Consider the following 23,289-nt stretch of genomic DNA (forward strand, 5'->3'; position numbering starts at 1 on the left):
TGTTTTGGAACAATAGTTTTTATTGTAAAGCTCTTATTTCACACTGGTCACAATTGCATATAGAGTAATGTATCATTGCAGAAGCTAGTGATAACTCATTCAACAAAATAATCACATATTATACCAATTAATGCCCTATCATCTAAGCAGAAAGGTCTGAAATTTCCTTCTGAAGATGTAATTTTACCTATCACACACTTTACAAAATAACTTGTTCTTCCAAAATCAGAGGGGCAAGTGACATGCTTCTGAGGCACTTCCATAGTACAGCACTCTGAATTAAATAAGGAAACAGACCAGCTCCTTTTGACCAGTCTCCATATCCTTCTAGTTGCCTGATTCTGTGAATAAGGCAATTACACAGACCTTAAAAAGTGAGATCATTCTGAGAGTGGATGGGACACAGTCTCATGGATGTCAATCTCTTCTCATTTGCCAAAGCTGCAAGTGAGCACAGAATTCTGACACCTTGTAGTTGCTTATTAAAGGGTTCCTAAGACAGGTAACTGGATCCCTAAGACGGTAAACTGATGTATTCCTCTCACTGAAAAAGCCCCTGAGACGTGTGATACATAAGAGAGAGGCTTCAGATAGGTTTATGTAAAGCCAACATTTTGACTCTGATTAGAGATGAAGCCATAAGTGAAACTGTTTCTATTGAACCCACCTCTGAGAGGTCAGAAAATTAACTTTTTAAAGTGGCCATTGGAGTCTATTTCTAGAATTGCTAAATCAGTTAGCTTGGCTGAAGGATCTTTGCTGCCAATGGCTCATGAAGTTAGACAGGACAAAGTACAACCTAGATGTTTGGTGGTTTCTTTGTTCAGTACCCACAGAGAAGGTCTTTACAAAAAAGAAAAGAAAAGAAGAGTGCCAGAACTCCATTACACCAATTTCCTGTCTTAACGTTTCCAACCATATAGAGAATGTCCCAAAAGTCTTGACTAGTTTTGTGCTTTAATAAATTCAAGTGTATAAATTCAGCAAACCTGCAAAAAACATATATCATTTGGGGGTTTACTTGCCTAAAGTCCACACTTCTTTCATTTTTCGACTTTTCATAATACACTGTAGTTGTTGCTGTTGAAGTATCTGTTTGAAGATGGGAAACAGCAACTATTTTTAATTACTAGAGCTTAAAATTGCACGAAGACTTTGGAATACCCTTTGATTCCCAGCCTGAGTTCCTGCCCTAACTGCCTTCACCTGATGACTGAGATTTATGCTCTGAAATGTATTGTTTCCTCGTTTTGCTATGTCCTCAGAACAAAGCTGGTTGAATAGTTCTCTGACTCAGTTTCTTACAGCTCTCTCACTCACTTACACATCACTGGAGATGTGGGTTGTTTTGTGAAAAGTACAGAGGTGCACAGTTCTCAGACTCTTGTGTTATAGAAACAAACCTCAGCCTCTATGTGTGGTGTTAATACTACTGAAAATTATCTGGGGCAGTACTGTGAACATTGAGATGGTCATATTTTAATAAATTTCCACACATTCATCCAGTTAAAGAAACCTGTCTTAACTCCAGGTGTTTTCTCTCCTTCTCCCGGATCAGTGTTATTTGGGTTTTTATCCCTGACTTCTTTTGTTTTTATAAGGGTCTTGTATATTTCCTGGATTCTGGCAATTTCTTTCTGTGCATCAAAATGGACCTTCTGCCTGGTCAGGAGGGGAACAATTAAATTAAAATCATCAATTCGCTTATTTAGCTTTTTGATGTCTTCTTGAAACTGCTCACAAACTTGGTTCCACTGTTTCTGTTCAGCTGATGTCATTGGATTCCCAAGTTTTTTCCTCGACACTAAAATTCCCTCTCTGAGTTGATCAATGGTATCCTTTATTTCCTTTTGCATTAGGATCCATTCTGGTTGGTATCCATTATCTATCAATATTCTGTTCAGGTTGTGAGTCATAGGATCAATATATGAACAGCCAGAAAATTTTTTCAGAGGTTTTCCTTTCCCACTGAGATTGTCAAAGTCTCCTTTTGCCATTGATTCCTGAATGAGATCCTCCACCAAACGCTCTATTGCCTGAGTTATCTTTCGTTCCTTACTGTGTCTTACATCTTTAACAGTGACACTATCAGTGAAATACTGGCTTTGTAGTTTCTGCTTTTGGTATTCCATCACTTGTTCAGTTGCACGGTCTGCTCTAAACTGCCTGTACTGCTTCTCTCGTTGACTCGGAGTCCCAAAACCAATACCCTCAAAACTTAAGTAATGCCTGTGTTGGGGTGTTTTATATTTGAATTTTTCTTCTTCTTCCTCTGTGTCTTCAACTTTACTCCGTCTGGCATTTGTCTGTTCTATCACGTGGGAAAGTACCTTCCTGTAAGCTTCTTCGATCCTTATAAACGTTGCAGAATCAGCAGTACTAGAGCCACCGTCCGGATGGTATTGCTTGGCAAGCTTACGAAAAGATTCCCTGACATCATCTGCAGAACAGCCTTCATCCAGATTCAACAGCCCATAATATTCTCTCATATTCCTTTTGGATTTATGAGTTGACATCATTCTAGTTCTAATGACACCAAGATACGGACCCATTTTCATTCGATTAGGAATCACTGAAGCACTTCTCAGATGAGATCTTAAGATCTGAGCCATCATCACATACGTTGTGTTTCTTATGGCACCCAGAGTTCTTCCCTAGCACTGATCTACAAAACAACAAATATAGGATGAAGAAAGTTGTATTATCAGCTAAATTCATATTTTCAGCAATATGGATAAAATTACGCATACAATAAGGGCAGTTCTTTCTAATGCTGCTGCTAAAATTCTCAGAGCCACGATTCATTTGTGTTAGCAGAGAAATGGAAGTTGATGATGTCTTACATTGATATATCGCGATATGATCTAGATTCTACTCCTCACTAACTATCCCCAGAATGTTAGAGCTGGCAAGTTCTCAAGAGATCATCTAATCCAACCTTCTCGTTTTATGAGAAAATGTAGACCCAGAAGGTTAAGCAACATAACCAAATCCAATAACAAGGTGGAAGCAAAATGGTTAGGGTTAGGGCCCAATAAGCCTCTTGTTTAACTGTCTGTATCCCCAGCAGATCATGAACTTCATCGACACCATTACTTCTTTAGTTAGCAAATATATCATTGTCTTTACTGTCCCAAGGAGTCTTCTCACGAGGAGATTTATGTGAAATAATCAGAGAACACACCAAAGTATGTACCTAGTCTGACACTAAATTGAATAGAATCAAATGTCCAAAAAAGACTTTAAGCTCTGCAGCTTGTTAGGAAGGAGCTATTCGCTGCAAGCCAAAAAACCAAGATGAAAGGGTGAGCCCTCTCAACACGTTAGCTATTATTTTTAAAAGGCACGGTACAGAAGAGGAAGGCAGTCTTGTACGAAGGTAACGGCAATGAAATGCTGGAAATGGTTTCACTGAAAATAGGACTTTGATGTACACATGCTAAAACTGAGTTCCCGGGGACGCCAATTTCTGGACAGCTATGATCGAGGACTTCCAGGGTTAACTGGGACTTCGGTGATGGTGCCCACGGTGGCCGTCGCGGGGGAGCGGTCAGTCCCGACGCTGGACACGCCCCGCCCCGCCCCCTACTCACCTCAGACACGGCTCAGCGGCTCAGCGGCTCCAGCCCCCATGCTACGCCACTGCGCATGCGTGTGCCATCTGCCCTTCGCGCTACAGGCGTCTCCGCTGGGGGCCCGCGGCAAGCGTCGCCGCTGGACTAGACCATCTGCGTTCTACACAGAGGGAACCCTCGGGTGCGGCGGGCAGTATACCTAATAGGGACAGATGTCCTACCTTACCAGGGAACCCCAGAATCTCCTTGAAGCCCTAGTCTTCTCAAGAGGACAGGAGGACCTTTTGGGAGGCCCCGCCCCGTCCTGGGCACTAGCTCCGCCTCCGCCCCCACCGGGAGTGGAAGATGGATCGATCGAGGGGGGTTCTGGGAGATGTAGTTCGCCCGGAAGTGCGGCGCGCGCAAGACTGCTTCCGGGAGGAGGGAGGAGGGAAGAGGGAAGAGGGAGGCGGGAGGAGGGAGGAGGGAAGAGGGAAGAGGGAGGCGGGAGGAGGGAGGAGGGAAGAGGGAGGGTGGGGGAGATGAGGCGGCGGAAAGGACGCTGTGGCGGCTCTGTAGAGGTGTGGGGCTTCTCGTAGCCTGTGGCCGGTGTAGGTGGGGACCTTTGAAGTCCGAGTGGTTTGGAGGGCGACGCCCCTCAGTAAATTGTTTGGAGAAGGGGGAGACCAGTCCGTTTCCCCGAACAGGACCTGGACAGCCTCTTCGGGTTTGCAGCCGGGGACACCCTCTCCGAAATTTCTCAGGAAATTCTACCTCAGAAAGATCTAGTTAACCCAGATTAGAAAGCTGGTCTTTTTATTAGTTCAGGAACGTAGCGAGCAGCTCATTTAGCCAGGCGTCGGTAGTGGGTGAGAACAGTCGAGGACAAAATTAAATTAGGTGTGTTTCCTGGCTTTAAGTTCAGCCACTGTTGTGGGGATTTACTATTTCTCTCTCCTGTACAGGGAGATAATTTTTTTTCTTTAAAGAAAGAGGCAGAACCTTGGGCAATCAGACCTGAGTTGAAAATCGTTTTTGCTTACACTTGGGTTTCTGTTTTTATCTGTCAAATGATTGTACCAGCACATGATAAACGTGTATTTAGCCCTTCCTTTTGCCAGGCACTGTACTAAATACCGGAGAAGGCAATGGCACCCCACTCCAGTACTCTTGCCTAGAAAATCCCATGGATGGAGGAGCCTGGTAGGCTACAGTCCATGGGGTCGCTACGAGTCGGACACGACTGAGCAACTTCACTTTCACTTTTCCCTTTCATGCACTGGAGAAGGAAATGGCAACCCACTCCAGTATTCTTGCCTGGAGAATTCTAGGGACGGCGGAGCCTGGTGGGCTGCCGTCTATGGGGTCGCACAAAGTCGGACACGACTGAAGCGACTTAGCAGCAGCAGCAGTACTAAATGCGCTATGTATAGTCCTTTAAAATCCTTACAACAGCCCTCTGAGGTAAGCGCTATTGTTTCCCCCATTTTACTTATGATGAAATAATAATTGCATCAAATGCAGTGCTTTCTTGTGAAAATTACACAATGTATGTAAGCCTCTTCTCATTGTGTCTGCCTGGCACGTTCAGTTTTGTTGTTGTAGTTGTTATGACGATGTCTCCTGAAAGAAGCCAGAAATAGGTACGTACTAACCTAGAAAGGCTTCTGAGTAATTGTTGCTCAGTCGTGTCCAACTTTTTGTGACTCCATGGACTGCAGTACCCCAGGCTTCTCTGTCCTTCACCATCTCCCGGAGTTTGCTAAAACTTATGCCCATTGAGTCGGTGATGCCATCCAGCCATCTCATCCTCTGTTGCCCCTTTCTCCTGCCTTCAGTCTCTCCCAGCGTTAGGGTCTTTTCCTGTGAGTTGGCTCTTTGCGTCTGGTGGCCACAGTGTCAGAGCTTCAGCTTCAGCATCAGTTCTTCCAATGAAGGTTGATTTCCTGGCAGTCCAAGGGACTCTCAAGAGTCTTCTCTGGCACCACAGTTCGAAAGCACCGATAAAGCATCAGTTCTTTGGTGTGCAACCTTCTTTATGGTCCAACTCTCACGTTGGTACGTGGCTACTGGAAAAACCATAGCTTTGACTATAATTTGCTACCTTCTACTAGGTATGCAGAAAATGGTTTAAATTCTGATTCAGAGGGATTTCCTTACAAGCAAACAATGAACATAAAAGAACTCCAGTGTGAAAGAAAATGTTTCTACAAGTTTGAATTCTTCTAGTCAGTATTTTAAACACAGCTGTAAAAGTGGGGAAAGCACACAGTTTTAGAAACCACCCATACTTATGTAGCACTTTGTATTTTATTCAATACAATGCACTAGTCACAAATGTGATTTTGATGTTTGCATCTTATAAGTAACTTATACTTTAGTCCAAGTAGTTAAGTAATTTGGTTAAGTGACTAGACTTTGTAAGTTACTGGGACTCTTAAGTCCATTGCTCTTTTCAGAATGTCAGCTTTGTGGTATGATTCTTTACATGTAGAAAGTGAATTGAAGTCAGCTGAGTAATCAGTAAAGCACACTCTCAACTGCAAAGTGTAAATTACCTAACTGACCTAGGAGATTATTTTTCTTATGTATATGAAACCTGGAGGTAGGCAGTTTCTGGCATTGGTTTAGCTACCAAGAGGTGCTTTACCATTCTCTCTCTGTCTCTCTCTCTATATATATATGTGTGTGTGTGTGTATATATATATATATATATATATACATATATATATTCTGAATCATTTAAAAGTAATTGCATGTATTATGTTCCTTTACTCCAAAGTACTTCAGTATTTGTTTCATCAAAGAAAGGGCATTCTCTTATATTGTCATACCTCTGTTAACAAATTCAACAGATTTAACATAGAGAAAATATTATTTAATGTACAGTTTTGTATTCCAGTTTCAACAGTTGTCCTGATGATGTCTGTGAGAGCAACCCATAGTCTTTTAAATCAGCAGGTCAAATGAATGATAAACCAAAGCATTATTTCTCAGTTTAGTTACGGGCAGAAAGAGTTCACCATCGAAAATATAGTTCCCATTTAAAGAGAAAAATGCAGGGACATCCCTGGTAGTCCAGTGGCTAAAACTCCACACTCCCAATGCAGAGAGCCTGAGTTTGATCCATGATCAGGGAGCTAGACCTCACATGCTGCAACCAAGGGCTTGCATGCCTCAAGTAAGACCCGGTGCAGCCAAATAAATATTAAAAAAGAAAAGAAAACTGTAGTTCTTTTCCTTTTAAAGGGTGGCTGCATACTCTGTAGTCAACAGTCCTAGTGATTATAAGATGTGGTCAGAGGATCAGATTTAAAGTCGGAACCAAACATAGGTTGACTAGCTTTTTTTTTTTTCTTTTTTTGAATTTTGATCGTGCCTCTTTGGGCAGTTCACGAGACCAGGGACTGATCCTGGCCCATGGCGGTGAAAGCACCAAATCCTAACCACTGGGCCACCATGGACACCTGGTTAACTATCATTTTTTATGTGATCTGCTACCTTGCTTATTTAAACTCCATAGACTTTTAAACCTGTTCATTTTCAGTTTAAATTGTTAACTACTTTAAAGTTATGTCATAATTCAAATCAACATGCTTGAACCTCAGTCTGTTCTTTTCCACAAAGTCTTAATTAATCACTTCAAGTTTGTCAACTGAAATGTGGTATGATGTTGTACAAAAGGGCTGGTTTTAAATTAAAGTCTATTGGATTTCATGTGTGTAACATGTCCTAGTTTGAAACATCTTTTTCGTAATTCTGTACTCTTACAATAGAGTTGAGCATTTTGAAACAAATTTCACCATGAACCAGGGAGGGTAGAGAGTTGGCAAGAATTCCATTAGCATTAAACTTAGTCATTAATTGTGTTTCTGAGTGGGTGGAAAATAGATGTGATACTTTAAAAAAGTTATTAAATTTTTTTTTCCTACTTTATAGTTACATTAAATACTGAGCTACTGCAAGAAGCTTGGCACTGGAAAAGTAACACTTGTTTTTTGTTCTTGGATATAGTTTCAGGCTTTGACTAAAGCAGGTGAGGGCTGTGTTTTAATTCCATCTATTTCTTCTTTTTTTAAAAAAAGATTCATTTATTTTGGGCCATGCTGGGTCTTTGTTGCTGTGCATGGGCTTTATTTAGTTCTCTAGTTGCAGGGGAGCATGGGGATCTTCCTGGACCAGGGATCGAACCTGTGTCCCTTGCATTGGCACATGGGTTCTTAACTGCCAGACCACCAGAGAGGCCCCTCTTCCTTCCTTCCTTCCTTCGTTTCATTTGCTGGTTCTGTGGTAACTGCAAAGAAGTTGATTTATTTCCAGTAAGTTGTGGTACCATAGTAACCAAAATCACACCCCCCTGCAGATTGATGGATGGTTCCATCTGAATTCTAGAGTCACATTTTGTTCAATGATGTTTGCGAGTTGTATCTTCTGAAACTACAATTTCCAGAAACACCATGAATCTGCTTTCCTCTGGGTGCCATCTCAATTCATTGTTTTTGGTTTATTTTATTGAAATAGAATTGAGGAACAGTATTGTTAGTTTGGTTATATCAGTTCCTTTTTTACTCTAATCAAGGAAGTGTTTGTTGTAGATAGTGTCAACTTTAAAAGAAAGAAGTAGATGAACTTAATTAACTAGCATAATAAGACTGAAAATCTAGAAGGGTTGGGAAAAGGTAACCTGAAAAAGAGGAGATTCACACTCATTTGAATATTTTTCCATTCTTCATCTTCCCTAGTGGGTTAATCAGTTATCTAACATCCTAAGGTGGTCAGTAAGGGCCACACACAGGATTTGTGGAAATTTGCTAATGAAAAACTACCCTCCCCAACCCAGGATGCCAGTTTTCATTTTTGGTATTGAATCAACATAAGGATTTATTGTCCTTTGAGCCTGCATTTTCTGCATTGGAAGATGCTTGCTGCTTGGAAGAAAAGTTACGACCAACCTAAACAGCATATTTAAAACCAGAGACATTACTTTACCAACAAAGGTCCGTCTAGTTAAAGTTATGGTTTTTCCAGTAGTCATGTATGGATGTGAGAGTTGGACTATAAAGAAAGCTGAGTGCCAAAGAATCGATGCTTTTGAACTGTGGTGTTGGAGAAGACTCTTGAGAGTCCCTTGGACTGCAAGGAGATCAAGCCAGTCCATCTTAAAGGGAATCAGTCCTGAATATTCATTGGAAAGACTGATGCTGAAGCTGAAACTCCAATACTTTGGCTACCTGATGGGAAGAACTGACTCATTTGAAAAGACCCTGATGCTGGGAATAACTGAAGATGGGAGGTGAAAGGGATGACAGAGGATGAGATGGTTGGATAGCATCACTGGCTCCATGGACATGAGTTTGAGCAAGCTCTGGGAGTTGGTGTTGGACAGGGAAGCCTGGTGTGCTGCAGTCCATGGGGTTGCAAAGAGTCAGACATAACTGAGTGACTGAGCTGAACTGAATGTTTCTATTCTTTGAAACAGTGAATAATGTATATACTTCCAGTTGTAGGCTAATAGTGGGGAAAACAACTGCACAGCAGTAGCCTGAGAATCAAGATTTGAATTGTTTTCAGCCCATATAACATTTACCCAACATGTTTATCAAAATCACTGTTTTACAGCACAGCTATTCTATGTTTGCTTTCTTTTTTTTTTTTTTTAAATTATCTCTGTCTTTGGCTGCGCTGGGTCTTAGTTGCTGCATGAGGGATCTTTTAGTTACAGCATGTGTGATCTGGTTCCCTGACTGAGGATGAAACCCGGGACCCCTGCACTGAGAACACAGAGTCTTAGCCCCTGGACCACCGTGGAAGTCCCCATTCTTGTTTTTTCTCACCCTTCAAAATTTGTTTCCAGTTTTATTGATCTGTAATTGACAAAAATTGTTTACCTTTACAGTGTGCAATTTGGTATATGTACAAGTGTGAAATCATCACAATCACACTGATTAACAAATTAACATATCATCACCTCACATGATTACTGCTATCTTTTCCTTTTCTTTTTTTGAGATTCCAACTGCAGGAGGGAGAGCCTTCATCAGTCCTTGGGAAACTTAGGACTTCATTTATAGGTAAAGAATTTTAATAAGGGAATTCCCTGGTGGTTCAGTGGTTAGGACTCCGCACTTCCACTGCAGGGGGCCGGAAAAAGACTTTTATCTGGAGTTAAGGTCCATTATCTTCTTTTTCTCCTATGCATTGAGTTTGTTCAACAGCAATTAAAGTCCTATGTGGGGCTTCCCTACTAGGTCAGTGGTAAAGAATCTGCCCACCCATGTAGGAGACACAGGTTCTATCCCTGGTCCAGGAAGATCCCACATGCTGTGGAGCAGTTAAATCTGTGTGCTACAGTTACTGAGCCCATGTTCCAAAACTGCTCAAGCCCACGTATAGAATCCATACTCTACAACAAGAGAAGCCACAGCAGTGAGAAGCGAAAGGGTAGCCCTCAATCACCACAAGAAGAGAAAGCCTGCTCATAGCAACAAAGACCCAGGGCAGTCAGTTCAGTTCAGTTGCTCAGTCATGTCCGACTCTTTGTGACCCCATGGACTGCAGCACGCCAGGCCTCCCTGTCCATCACGAACTCCCAGAGCTTGCTCAAACCTCATGTCCATGGAGTCGGTGATGCCATCCAACCACCTCATCCTCTGTCATCCCCTTATCCTCCTGCCCTCAGCCTCTCCCAGCATTAAGGTCTTTTCCATTCAGTCAGTTCTTCACAAAGAATTGGAGTTTCAGCCTCAGCATCAGTCCTTCCAATGAATATTCAGGACTGATTCCCTTTAAGATGGACTGGTTGGATCTTGCAGTCCAAGGGACTCTCAAGAGTCTTCTCCGACACCACAGTTCAAAAGCATCAATTCTTCGGCGCTCAACTTTCTTTATAGTCCAACTCTCACATCTATACATGACTACTGGAAAAACCATAGCCTTGACTAGATGGACCTTTGTTGGCAAAGTAATGTCTCTGCTTTTTAATATGCTGTCTAGGTTGGTCATAGCTTTTCTTCCAAGGAGCAGGTATCTTAATTTCATGGCTGCAGTCACTATCTGCAGTGATTTGGGAGCCCAAGAAAATAAAGTCTGTCACTGTTTCCACTGTTTCCCCATCTATTTGCCATGAAGCGATGGGACCGGATGCCATGATCTTAGTTTTTTGAATGTTGAGTTTTAGGCCAGCTTTTTCATCCTTCTCTTTCACTTTTGTCAAGAAGCTCTTTAGTTCCTGTTCACTTTCTGCCATAAGGGTGGTATCATCTGCGTATCTGAGGTTGTTGAAAATTCTGGCAGTCTTGATTCCAGCTTATGCTTCATCTAGCCTGGCCTTTCACATGATGTACTCTGCGTATAAGTTAAATAAGCAGGGTGACAAAAAAACAATCAATCAGCTTTTAAAAAATTAAATAGAATAGTATCAAAATAAAAAACCCAATTAGGAATACATGTTACCAAGGAGGTAGGAGACACAAAAATTATAAAATATTGCTGGAAGAAATGAAGACCCAAATAAAAGGAAATGCATCCTGTATTCATTGATTGGAAGACAATATTATTCAGGTGGCAATACTCTCCAAATTAATCTACAAGTTAAATTCCTTTCAAAATCTCAGCCTTTTTGAAAAAAGTTGACAAGGTAATCCTGACTTTACATGGCAAGTCAAGGTACACAGAATAGGGACTTCCCAGGTGGTCCAGTAGCTTAGACTCCACACTCCCAATGCAGGAGACCCGGGTTTGATCCCTGGTCAGGGATTGCACATGCCACAACCAAGACCTGATGCAGCCAAATATATATATAAAATGGAACACAGAATATAAAAAACAGTCTTGAAAAAGAAGAACAAAAGTGAGTCACACTTCCTTATTTCAAAACTCACTACAAAGCTACTGTAATCAAGACTTTGTGGTACTGGCATAGGATAGACAATGAAGGTAGGATATCAATGAAATGTAATGGAAAGTCGAGAAATGAACTCATGCATTTTTGGTCAATTGATATTTGACAAGGGTGTCAAGACAAATGGGAAAAATAGACTTTCTAGTATGTGGTGCTGGAACAACTGTGTATCCACTTGCAAATGAATGAAGTTGAACCCTTGCTTCACATTATATTAAAAAATGAACTCAAGATGGATCAAAGGACTTCCCAGGTGGTGCTAGTGGTAAAGAACCTCCCTGCCAACGCAGGAGACGTAAGAGACACGAGTTTGATCCCCAGGTCAGGAAGATCCCCTGGAGGAGGACATGGCAACCCACTTCAGTATTCTTGCCTGGAGAATCCCATGGACAGAGGAGCCTGGAGGGCTGCAGTCCATAGGGTCGCAGAGAGTCGGACATGACTGAAGCAACTTCACACACAAAAATATAAAACTCTTAGAAGGAAACAGGTGTAAAGCTTGGTGACCTTGCATTTGGCAATGGTTTCTTAGATATGATACCAAAAGCACAAGTAATAAAAAATAGAAAACTGGACTTCATCAAAGTTAAGAATATTTGTGCTTCAAAGAACACCATTAAGAAACTGGAAGTGCACACCACATAATGTGAGAAACAATTTTCAGATCACATATCTGATAAGAGTCTGATATCCAGAATATATAAAGAACTCTTAAAGTTCATTAATAAAAAGAAATTTAACTCAGTTTTAAAATGAGCAAAGATTTGAATACCATTCAACCAATTGAAAGTGTTAGTCACTCAGTCATGTCCAACTCTTTGTGACCCCAGGGACTGTAGCCCTCCAGGCTCTTCTGTCTGTGGAATTCTCCAGGCAAGAATACTGGAGTGGGTAGCCATTCCCTTCTCCAGGGTATCTTCCCTATCCAGGGCTTGAACCCAAGTCTCCTGTGTTGCAGGCAGATTCTTTACCATCTGAGCCACCATAGAAGCCCATTTCACCAAAGAAGACGTACAAGTAACCACTAAAACATTAAAAGATGCTTATCTCTCCTTGCTATTATATGGAACCCTGTATTCAGTTGGAAATGTCTTTCCATTTCTCCTTTACCTTTTGCTTCTTTTCTCAGCTGTTTGTAAGTCCTCCTCAGAGAACCACGTTTCCTTCTTGCATTTCTTTTTCTTTGAGATGGTTTTGGTCACTGCCTTCTGTACAGTGTTATGGACCTCTGTCCATAGTTCTTCAGGCATTCTGTCTACCACATCTAATCCCTTGAATCTGTTCATCACCTCCATTGTATAATCATAAGGGATTTGATGTAGGTCATACCTGAATGGCCACTACTTTCTTCAGTTTAAGTTTGAATTTTGCATTAAGAAGCTGATGATCTGAGCCACAGTCAGCTCCTGGTCTTGTTTTTGCCGACTGTATAGAGCTTCTCTATCTTCAGCTGCAAAGAATATCATCAATCTGATTTCAGTATTGACCATCTGGTGATGTCCATGTGTAGAGTCATCTCTTGTGTTGCTGGAAGAGGGTGTTTGCTATGACCAGTGTGTTCTCTTGACAAAACTCTGTTACCCTTTGCCCTGCTTCATTCTGTACTCCAAGGCCAAACTTGCCTGTTACTCCAGGTATCTCTTGACTTCCTACTTTTGTGTTCCAATCCCCTATAATGAAAAGGACATCTTTTTTTGGTGTTAGTTCTAGAAGGTCTTGTAGGTCATCATAGAAGCGTTCAACTTTAGCTTCTTTGGCATCAGTGGCTGGGGGATAGACTTGGATTACTGTGATATTGAATGGTTTGTCTTGGAAACAAACCAAGATCACGCTGTTGTTTTTGAGATTTCACCCAAGTCTGCATGCAGTTGGGTATCTTCCCCTTTCTCCCTTGCCTCCAGAGGATGTTCTTGATCCAGGGATTGAACCTGTGTCCCCTGCATTGGCAGGTGCATTCTTTACTGCTGAGCCACCAGGGAAGCCCTTTGAACTTTATTCTTCCTTTATTTTGCAAAAGGCACACCTAACACTTACCTTAAATCTTACAGGGTGCTGTGAACACCCTCAGGGCACCAAATGAAGGCATGGTTGAAAAGGCTGATTTGCTGCGGAGGTGGAGAAGAGGAAATAAATTCTTTACAAAATTGGAGGGTTTCCAATACTTGGCTTTCAACACAATCTAATAGATTTGTCAGCTGATCTTTTCTCCATACGGATCTTTAGTTCCCCAACCAGGGATTAAACCTGTGCCCCCTACATTGAGAGTACCGAGTCTTAACCACTGGACTGCCAGAGAAGTCCCTCAGCTGAATAGTTAATTACAAATGATTTTTAATGATAGACCTTGTTTTGTTTTTGCTTATAACAGCAGTCAAGGGATTGAGTGATATTGCTCCAGAAAACTTTCTTCCTATTAATTTTGGAAGTTTGTGGTGCAGAAACATTTAAAATGCAGTTTGACTTCAGTGTCCACAAATATTTCAATTCATGAACCTTTTAAAAAATAAATCTATTTGTAATATTAGGCTTCCCAGGTGGTGCTAGTGGTAAAGAATCCACCTTGCCAATGAAGGAGGTGCAAAAGACGCTGGTTTGATCCCTGGGTTGGGAAGATCCCCTGGAGTAGGAAATGGCAACCGATTCCGGTATTTTTTTTTTTTTTCCCGGTATTCTTGCCTGAGAAATTCCATGGACAGAGGAGCCTGGCAGGATACAGTCCATGGGCTCGCAAAGAGTCAGACATGACTGAGTGACTGAGCACATTTGTAATGAAGTATTCATGCAATGCTTTATTGCAATGCTCACAATACAGGTGGGGCTCAGGTGGGGCACTTTTAAGAAGCTTAGCCAGGGAACTACCAGGTTAACAGACAATTTTAGGTTAGAATTGATATTCAGGTGGATAGTCTTTGGTATGGTTTTGAAATCAGGGGCTCCCTGTGAGCTCCTGGGCATGGAAACCTTTTCTGTCCCCCATTTCTTGTAGGCAAGACTCCAGCCTCCATGACCTTCCCTGAGTTCCAAAGGGTGGATTTGCACAGTTGCTAATCAAAGTGAGGAGCAGCCAAGAAACCAGCTGAGGCAAGACTAAAGGGACCGGAAAACTCATCAAGGCCAGGAGACCCACCACCTGTGACCCCGCACACACCCCAACCTTGTCAGCAACTCCACCCTTGAAGTGTTTTTATAAAACTCGACAAATCCTTCTGGGTTAGGACACATAGTTTTTCAAGCCAGGAGCCTTCTGTGCCCATCTTTACCTGGCAGAGCAGTAAGGCTCTCCTTTTCTATTTCACCCAGACTCTGAGATTTGCTTTGACACTGGTGCAGAGGCTGAGATTTGGGCATTATAAAGCGGGTGGCATCCTGTCACAAAGCATGGCAAGTCCTGTCTGTACTCATTTAAGTGACTTCTTGCTCTATGTGGAAGTATTTTATATGTAAGTTTGATGTTTTTTTTAAGATGAAAAGTAATCTTGATCTATTCCAAAAACTACAAATTCATCTTTTTATGGTAACAGGAGTTGTATCTTTTGGGAGAATAGTTTTATTGACTATAATTCATATGGCACACAATTCATTTTTGAGTACAGTTCAGTGGTTTCTGTGTGTTCACGAGGTGGTGCAACATGTTCACACAATCGATTTTACTATGTTCTCAGTACCCCAAGAGACACTGCAGAGATCATCATCCCCAAAGACCTCTATTCCCATAGCCCTGGGAGACTGTTCATCTCCTCCGTCTCTTAAGGATTTGCTTGTTCCAGACATTCCACATAAGTGGAATCTTAAATGTGCAGTCATGTGACTGGCTTCTTTCACTTAGTATGTTTCAAGGTTGACCCATGTTGCAATCAGTACTTATTTCCTTTTTATGGCAGGGTAACATTTCATTGTAGGGATAGTCTACATTTGCTTGATTCGTTGTCTAATGGACATTTAGCTTATTTCTGGTTACAGCCTTGTGTTGTGGTTAATATAAGGTTTACATGGCTTGAGAAAGAATGGCTAAAAGACTGTCTAAAAGAGCGTAGGGATGGAGGAGGTAAAAATTACCTATCAGATAATTAATTGGTAAAAAGCAGTTCAGGCAGATAAAAAAGGTAAGAGGAAATGTCAGCATAATGTAAACTTCAAAAAACCAATGGAATGTTATTAACCTTCCCAAACCTCTTGCAGCTGCATCCGTCACATGACCTTTGGAGCTGGGCCTTTATCAAATTGGGGCCTCTGAGCATGGGAATCCTTTGTCATGCGGGACATCCACCATCATGTGAGGCAACCCAAAGGCTGTGTCCTAGTCTCTTTACCCCAGGCCGTTAGAGCAGGGTGAGTGACCTAGACTTGACCAGTCAGATGATCCTGCCTGGTCAAGTGACCCAGATAGAGGAAGTCAGGGTGCATGTCAGTCGTGGAAGCAGTGACAAAGTGAGTGCTCACTGAAGCGAGGCCGAGGGAGCCTGCCTTGGCCATGGCATCCATCCTTGCCAGTCTTCCCTGGGCACAGTTTGGCTGTGGTTCTGACTGCTTAGCATGGGAGAGTAGCCAAGAAAACTCTGGTGACAATAAGTAATGAGGGACTAGCTATACCAGTTACGAAATGCCACACTGTACTTGAGCTACTTAACTCAACTTGGCACATTACTTAACTTAGCACAACTTGGGGGATTGCAGTTCCCCAACCAAGGACTGAACCTAGGACCTTGGCAGTGAAAAGTGAAGAGTCCTAACCACTGGACTGCCAGGGGATTCCTTGTACTTATTTTTAATAACATTCCTCTTTAGAATATCTTGCTTACTGAACATGTTGGAACTGACACTTAATGAATGCATTGACTACTGCGGGTAACCAACACAACTGAAAGTAAAACCCTGTTGCCCCTACCTATCTCATATCTTTATACCTGAACACAATGTAGGGGCTTGTTTGTTTTAATCCTGCTTACACAAATAGAAACAGAGACACTGAAGACAAACATCCATATTTCGTTAACAAAAGATTTTTTTTCAAGTTATTTATTTTAATTGGAGGCTAATTACTTCATAATATTGTAGTCGTTTTTGCCATACATTGACATGAATCCACCATGGGTGTACATGTGTCCCCCATCCTGAACCCCCCTCCCACTTCCCTCCCCATCCCATCCCTCAGGGTCATCCCAGTGCTCTGGCCCTGAGCACCCTGTCTCATGCATCAAACCTGGACTGGTGATCTATTTCACATATGGTAATATACAGAAGATTTTAACATCTTGTTTTCACCCTTCTATGCATTGCCTCTATGCACTACCTTTTTCATAAGATACTGGATCAGCTGCCTTCCATGGAGTCCAGGTTCCTTTTTGTGGGGATTAGCACAGAGTCGGACACGACTGAAGCGACTTAGCAGCAGTAGCAGCAGCAGTGTCTAAATAAGGGTTGGAAAATTATATTTCTTAAGTCACAAATGGATTGGTTTTTCTAATTTACATCCTGGTACTAGCTTCTGCTTTTATTATAGCATGTGATTTTATCAACTAATAACATTTTGCTTTGTATCTTCCAACTTTCTAAAAAACTTCATAGGACAGTGTTTGGCATGTACATAGTAGGCACTTAATTATGTTGAGTGAACTCACTAGAAAAAAATCAATTGACTGTTTTTGCAGCAAAGGTACCTATAGGAACTTATGTACCTAGAACATCACGTGATGGCAGTTGCTGACTACAGTGAACGAGAGAGACATAGATGTCTCATATATCTTTTAGGCTGAGTCCATGATAAACAGTCACCCTGCAGCACCTACAATGCTCTCAAAGCTGTCTCCATTCCTGGGTGATGACGCTTCATTCCTCTTTGACCCAACAGATTTTGCCATTTTCTCCAAGCCGTACAGCTCCACTGGCCACCAGCTGGAGGGCTGAGGGAAATATTTTATGTTCTGCTAATTTTACTCTCTCAGAGAGAGTTTCAACAGTGTCACCCATCTTCACTGGAACGGCTTCCTGTAAGATAATTTGCCCGGCATCTACGTCCTCCTGGAAAAGAAAGCAGAGGTTCTGAACATTACCTCTGGCAGTGCAGCTGGCACTGAAATACTCATCACGAGCCATACTCACAGCTACAAAGTGCACGGTGCACCCGCTGACTCTGACCCCAGCGTCCAGGGCCTGTTCATGGGCATTTGCACCCTTAAATGAAGGGAGCAAGGACGGGTGGATATTGAGCATTTTCCCTGGAAATGAATTAAAACGTGGTCAGAATCTGCAATGTACACTTTCCTGTCTAGAATCAGGAGTCAACAGGATCAAGCTTTCTCTCGGTTGGGTGTTTTCACTGTCAAAGACAGAAATGAGGAAAAGTGAAACACACGTTCTCATCCAAGGAGGCCCTGGCAGCAGGTTTCTGCCTTGCACAGATGAAGATACAATGAGGGACTCTGAGCAGGTGCCGGCAGTGACTTAAAGCCAGGTGGGAAGGGGTCTACTCTGGCTCAGCGGGCTCTTGACATTAACAGCAGATCCTGTGTAATCTGACCACAGTGCCTTCTTTGCCATTTTCTGGCAATGGTTCACACTTCTAAACAAGGAAAAAAGTCTCCTCCTGGTATTTATCCAGAAGATGAAATATTATATTTGTAGTAATGTGAAAGCAACCTAAGCTATCTTAGAAAACATAATTACAGCACACCAAAGAAAACTGATGAAGGAGGATAAGTCACCATTGGGTCATTCTCTGGGCTAAAGGCAAAGGAAATTCAATTATTATGTATGTCAAAATAAAATGTCATAGTAGATCTCTCATGACTGGGATGGTTTGGTAAGTTAACCACCCTAGAGTCATTTTCAGTTGATTTCTCAATGTGGTATCAGTTTTTTGCTTACCATTCCATTTTCTGACGAAGGGGCCAGACAAAATTCTCATGAATCCTGCAAGACAGACTATGTCTGTGGAGAACTCTTCAAGGACTTCATCAACTGCAGTGTCAAATGCTGCACGATTTTTATATAATTTATGATTAATTACCTAGAAGAGAAACAGGTAAGTACCATCTGTTTCCAACAAATTAACCAAAAATAATTTAAAATCCAACCTACAAATAGACCACACTGACCATCTGAAGACACATGTGATGTCAAGAATGAAGGAATGAACCAGAATGGAAAGGCAAGCCTAGTAGCCACCCCAAATCCAGATGTCTTAAGAACACTTAGGAGCAGATTATAAACTTGAATAATCTGGAAAGATACTTTTCAAAGTAACTTACTCTGGTGGGAATTCCGGCTTTTTCTGCTTTATTTAAGCCAGCCACTGCAGCTTTGTTGGAGATAACAACAACAATGTGTGCCAAGCTACTTGGCTCCCTAGTGCTGTCTATGAGAGCTTGGAGGTTCGATCCTGAAAAAAGGCAGAAAAACAGAGGTGAAGGGATACTTCTTTAAAAGGTTTATATACTTCAAATAGGGAATGGTCAAAGATTTTTGAATAAAAATGTCTTGGAAAAGATTGGCAAAATATGTGAGGATTTTACATTTCCTTCCTCTTGGAATAATGGATTAGTATCTCATGAAAACACGAGCACAAAATATGATTTAGCATAGCAGTAGAAACAGTTTAACACATGTTAAAACTGAAGGATGAGGAACAAGCTGCTTAATCAAACAAGAAAAAAACCCCAACACTTTCAAGAATAAACCACTATGACCCCTTACAATCATTTCTTTGCTTTACCATCAACTTGGGTCTAAAGTATACTGAAACCTTAAAATGGACTTGTAAAGCATTTATATTTCTGAGAATGTAATTTAAAGAAAGAATCCACTATGTGCTTAAGAACCTGTTGTATATTTACAAGAATGTTCATAGCAAAGTCACTTAAAACAGTGGCAGGAACTGCTGGGTGGTCCAGTGGTTAGGACTCTGTCCTCTTACTGCCAAAGGCCTGGGTTCAACCCCACAAGCCAAAAAATCATGCTGTATCCATCCATGAGAGAAAACAACACTCTTATTACTTTACCCCTCTGCCCACAAGAGGCAAATGAAAATTTTGTATTAAATTACTGATGACAATTATAAAAAGCCTCAACTGTCTTAAAACTTTTCAACTATAAAGCTACAATCAAAAAGTTGCAATTTGCATTCTGTCTAGAAAAGCTTCTCTCTCTTCAACCATCTTCCCAACACCCTCTAATTTTCTTTTAGAAGCTGTCTAAAATGCCTGAGAAAAGTAGAAGGACTGAGGATGCAGAAAAGCTAACACTCCTTAATAATATCCAGCCTCACTTTACTAACAGTGTTCTCACAGTTGGAGGTTTTTTTAGGGTGAAGAATGGGAGAAAAGGAAGAGCATTTCTACAGCTCTGTAGTAAAGAGGGAGCCACGTCTCACCTGTCCCAGAAATTAAGACAGCTACTCTTGCCTTTCTCGGTTGAACAGAGAAATGATTTTTCAGGGTTCCATTCTCCAATACTGCTCCATTTATTTGCATGGTTTCAATCAGATGCTTGACTTTCACACGAGGAGAACCTTTGGTGCAAACACACCCAATAAGTAAATCAAGAACAACTGTGAATTAACAATAATATGGAAAGAGAAGTGTTTTAAAAACTATACCGAGTGTGTTATTCAGCTGGTCACCACTGTGGGCAACTTGGGCTTGACCCCACTGGGTCCCTCAAAGGAGCCATGCAGACAGCCTGAGCCAGAACCACTCCCTCCTTCTGTTTCTCAAATAGGTGCTGACTCATTACCTCTCACCCTACTGATCAAGAGTTACTTCCTGCAGGGTGTGGTTGTGTGTGTGATTGCTACACACACGTGTCAGACCCTGAGGCAGAAATGAAGAGACGTGTGGGATATTTCCATGTGACAGTTGTGTAAAGATAGTTGCTATAGCAATGGCTCGGAATAAAAGGTGGGCAGAGCTCCTAAGGCAGGGCACAGTTATATTGAAGGTTATAGATCTAAGAGGCACTGAGTAAGGAACAGGTTACCTTCGGGACATGCAACCACTCTGCCGATCACCCAGGCTTCTTCCTGGTGCTGCTCAATATCCTGCAGAGTCTGCTTCACCAGGTCCTCTGATACCACGAGGGCAGCCCCAATCCCACAGTTAAATGTTCTGGCCATCTCCTCTTCAGAGAGGTGGCCTTCCTGCTGTAACCATGAGAAGATCCTGGGGACCCTCCAGGTCTGGGCATCTGCAAGCAGGCAAGAGTTGCTCCTTAATCTACTGTTGACCCAAAGTATAAAACCACGCACATTTACAAAGCTATGGAAATTAAAACCAGGACAGCTGTTTTATATAAGGTGAAACTACTAACTGGCCTTTCAGAAGATTTCTGGGTATCTATCTGTACTAAGGCATTAAGAATACTTTTGTGTCACACTTGGCCAGTATTTACAATTGAGCAAATTTTTTGCTCAATTAGTTTTGTGCTGAATTAACTAACTAGATCCTTAGAAATCCCCTGATGAATCAGATGCTCTGATGGGGCTGAATTCCAGCAAAGGCTGGCATACTACCCTTCTGAGAATGTCTAGTTGGGTCTTAATGACGACCAAAATGCACCCTAAGTTTGATGCAAAACTAGTGGCTTATTTACAGACTTGGAAATGCAGATACTACTGTAGAAAACTTATGCTATATAGAATGTTTAAGAGCAATACTCTGCCCCTCTGCATTTATTTTAAAGTTTAGGGAACCCCTGTCAGTCCAAGTGGTTAGGACGTGCCAGGTTCAATTCCCGTTAAGGAACTAAGATCATGCAAACTGCACAGTGGGGCCAAAAAATAAAACAAAAACAACAAACAAGCTAGACTTAAGTCTGTTTAAAAAACTGTTTTTTTTTTTGGCCCCACTGCATGGCTAGCGGGATCTTAGTTCCTGGACCAGGGACCGAAACGAGGCCACCGCAGTCAAGTGCTGACTCATAACCACTGGATCACCAGGGAATTCTCAACCAATAAGTTTCTTGAAACATCAATCTTCACTCATTGTCTCTGTATCTCTGCTATAATCCCTCGTGCCAATTATCTAGGGGGTGGAAATCTACCCTCTCAAGTTGCTTTTTGACTTTGCTAACCAGTGTCTATTGGCATATGAGCACCAATTTTAACTTTCCACAGAAATATTGCAATGAACACATCAAAGACTTAAAACACTGTATTCTCATTCCCTATTCAAATCTATTCTTCCTCCTGTGCTATGCACGTTCCCACGTATGCACCCACTAAACCAGAAACCTGTGACTTCTTTTTTCATGCTAAGCACACAATGATTTTTCTCTCTTCCCGATGCCTTTGTTTGGGTCCTCTTTATCTGCCACATGGACTATTTAATAACTACCACTTCTGTTTCCCTCCCAGCAAGTTCCTGATTCCATCTTGACAGAGCTTAAGCTTACCAACCCCCTGGAGAATCTGCTTAGAAAATATCATCTGATATAAGTCAATCACAGGGCTGTATGCCTTACAAACATCGCCAATAAAGTGAAAAGAGGTAGTAAAGGGTCAGTCCTATTTTTTCCCCAAGAAGTCCCAATGATGAATAATTTCTGGGTATAATTCTATGTGTATTTAAACTACCCAAAGAGTTTCCTTCCATAATGTGTTTTTTCTTCTAATAGGTTTCTGAGCAAAATTTCTTTTTAGTGATCTTACCTAAATTCACCCCCAGTTTCTGAGGGAGGACTCGGGGAATGTTTTCCAGTAATCCTCCACCAGTAATGTGAGCAATGGCCTTAACACGTCCTGATCGCAGGACAGGTAACAGTGAGTGGCTGTAGATTCTGGTTGGGGTTAGAAGTAAGTCACCTGTATATTGGGAAGATAAGATAAAAACTTAAGTCTATGAAATGAAACCAAAGCATACATAAAAAACAATTCTGAAATAGAGAATGACTGTGACCCTGTCCGATACACCTGTTCTATAACAATGTCTAAGCAGCCAAACCACAGGGTAAGTATTTATAATTTGTTCCATTCTAACTTTAAGTAACAAAAGCAGCCTAACCCCAGTGACTGGTTGCTCAGACATTTCCAAGCAGGAGCGTTTAAACCTGAGTATGTGTACCTAAGGTCTGGTCACCACAGCCATCAGGTGCTGGAGAAGAGTACTGGAGGGAAGATTTTGCTACAATTTTCCTCACGAGGCTGAATCCGTTGCTGTGAAGACCAGATGAAGCGACTCCAATAACAGCGTCCCCTTCTGTGATTCTTTCCAGGTGAGGAAGTTTCTGATCCCGCTCCATGGCGCCAACGGCAAAACCGGCTAGATCATACTCTCCAGGAGGGTACATGTCAGGCATCTCTGCCGTTTCACCTCCTGGCAGAAAGAAAAAAACAAAGAAATCATTGAAGGTTTATACACTTGTCTAGGAAGTAGTGACACCAGCTACTCTTCATATGGACAATTAAACAGAAGCTGTATTCTGCAAACATTCAGTAAAATGTTCTCTAAGGGCTATCTAACAGAACTCTCAACCAAGCATGATTTCAGGGGAAGTAGCACTAATTTCCACAAAAGGTGAATACAGCCCCCAAACAACGTTATTTTTACAGAATGAACGCTCAGTTGGACTTAACGCCATTTCTCTAGCAGTTTAGTTTCAGAAATACTTTCACCTACATTTGATCTTTATAATCACCCCATGTTCCAATAATGGTACAGGCTTGAAGAAGTGATTTAATCAGGCCCGCCTAACTCTAAATGCCCTGGCCTAAAAAATACATCAAGTTCACATTACCACCATATCATATAAATACAGGGTCTAGGCAGGCAGTAAATCAGGAATGGTTCTAAAAGATGGTTGAAAGGCAATTTTGGCTTTTGGGATAGGCCTGTCCACAGAAAT

At 41.7% G+C, this 23,289-nt stretch overlaps 2 protein-coding genes and 1 long non-coding RNA gene across 13 annotated transcripts in view; 1 reads left to right on the top strand and 2 right to left on the bottom strand.

The window, feature by feature from the left end:
- DNAJC28 (DnaJ heat shock protein family (Hsp40) member C28) lies at positions 1-3,681 on the bottom strand. The gene is made up of 2 exons (XM_081572936.1): positions 3,594-3,681; positions 1-2,665 (listed from the first exon to the last, which is right to left on the bottom strand). Exon 2 carries the CDS (start codon positions 2,613-2,615, stop codon positions 1,473-1,475), a length of 1,143 nt encoding a protein of 380 aa, XP_081429062.1. The 5' UTR covers positions 2,616-2,665; positions 3,594-3,681; the 3' UTR covers positions 1-1,472.
- Positions 3,682-4,032: 351 nt separating this feature from the next.
- Positions 4,033-14,829, top strand: LOC145539241 (uncharacterized). The gene is made up of 4 exons (XR_014077662.1): positions 4,033-4,169; positions 7,494-7,590; positions 9,564-9,625; positions 14,441-14,829. It is a non-coding gene; the product is annotated as an uncharacterized LOC145539241 (long non-coding RNA).
- The window catches only part of GART (phosphoribosylglycinamide formyltransferase, phosphoribosylglycinamide synthetase, phosphoribosylaminoimidazole synthetase), a 30,839-nt gene continuing 18,308 nt past the window's right edge, over positions 10,759-23,289 (bottom strand). For 5 of the 11 annotated variants that reach the window (XM_081572910.1, XM_081572916.1, XM_081572915.1 and 2 more), the window contains 9 exons: positions 22,509-22,760; positions 22,097-22,249; positions 20,428-20,634; positions 19,823-19,960; positions 18,702-18,832; positions 18,319-18,460; positions 17,554-17,669; positions 17,241-17,472; positions 16,455-16,861 (listed from right to left, as the gene is read on the bottom strand). In XM_081572910.1, coding sequence (XP_081429036.1) covers positions 17,281-17,472; positions 17,554-17,669; positions 18,319-18,460; positions 18,702-18,832; positions 19,823-19,960; positions 20,428-20,634; positions 22,097-22,249; positions 22,509-22,760 — 1,331 coding nt within the window. In that variant the 3' untranslated portion in view covers positions 16,455-16,861; positions 17,241-17,280. Of the gene's footprint in view, positions 10,899-13,488; positions 13,560-16,454; positions 17,473-17,553; positions 17,670-18,318; positions 18,461-18,701; positions 18,833-19,822; positions 19,961-20,427; positions 20,635-22,096; positions 22,250-22,508; positions 22,761-23,289 lie in introns of those variants that run through there. The other 6 variants (XM_081572908.1, XM_081572911.1, XM_081572914.1 and 3 more) reach the window with 3 other exon arrangements.

Source organism: Giraffa tippelskirchi, chromosome 2, assembly GCF_054371585.1.
Source record: "Giraffa tippelskirchi isolate mGirTip1 chromosome 2, T2T-mGirTip1v1.2.pri, whole genome shotgun sequence".
Lineage (NCBI taxonomy): Eukaryota > Metazoa > Chordata > Mammalia > Artiodactyla > Giraffidae > Giraffa > Giraffa tippelskirchi.

What these genes read in the sequence shown, in the direction of transcription:
- DNAJC28 (XM_081572936.1), bottom strand. Translation starts at nt 2,615, where the DNA reads ATGATGGCTCAGATCTTAAGATCTCATCTGAGAAGTGCTTCAGTGATT.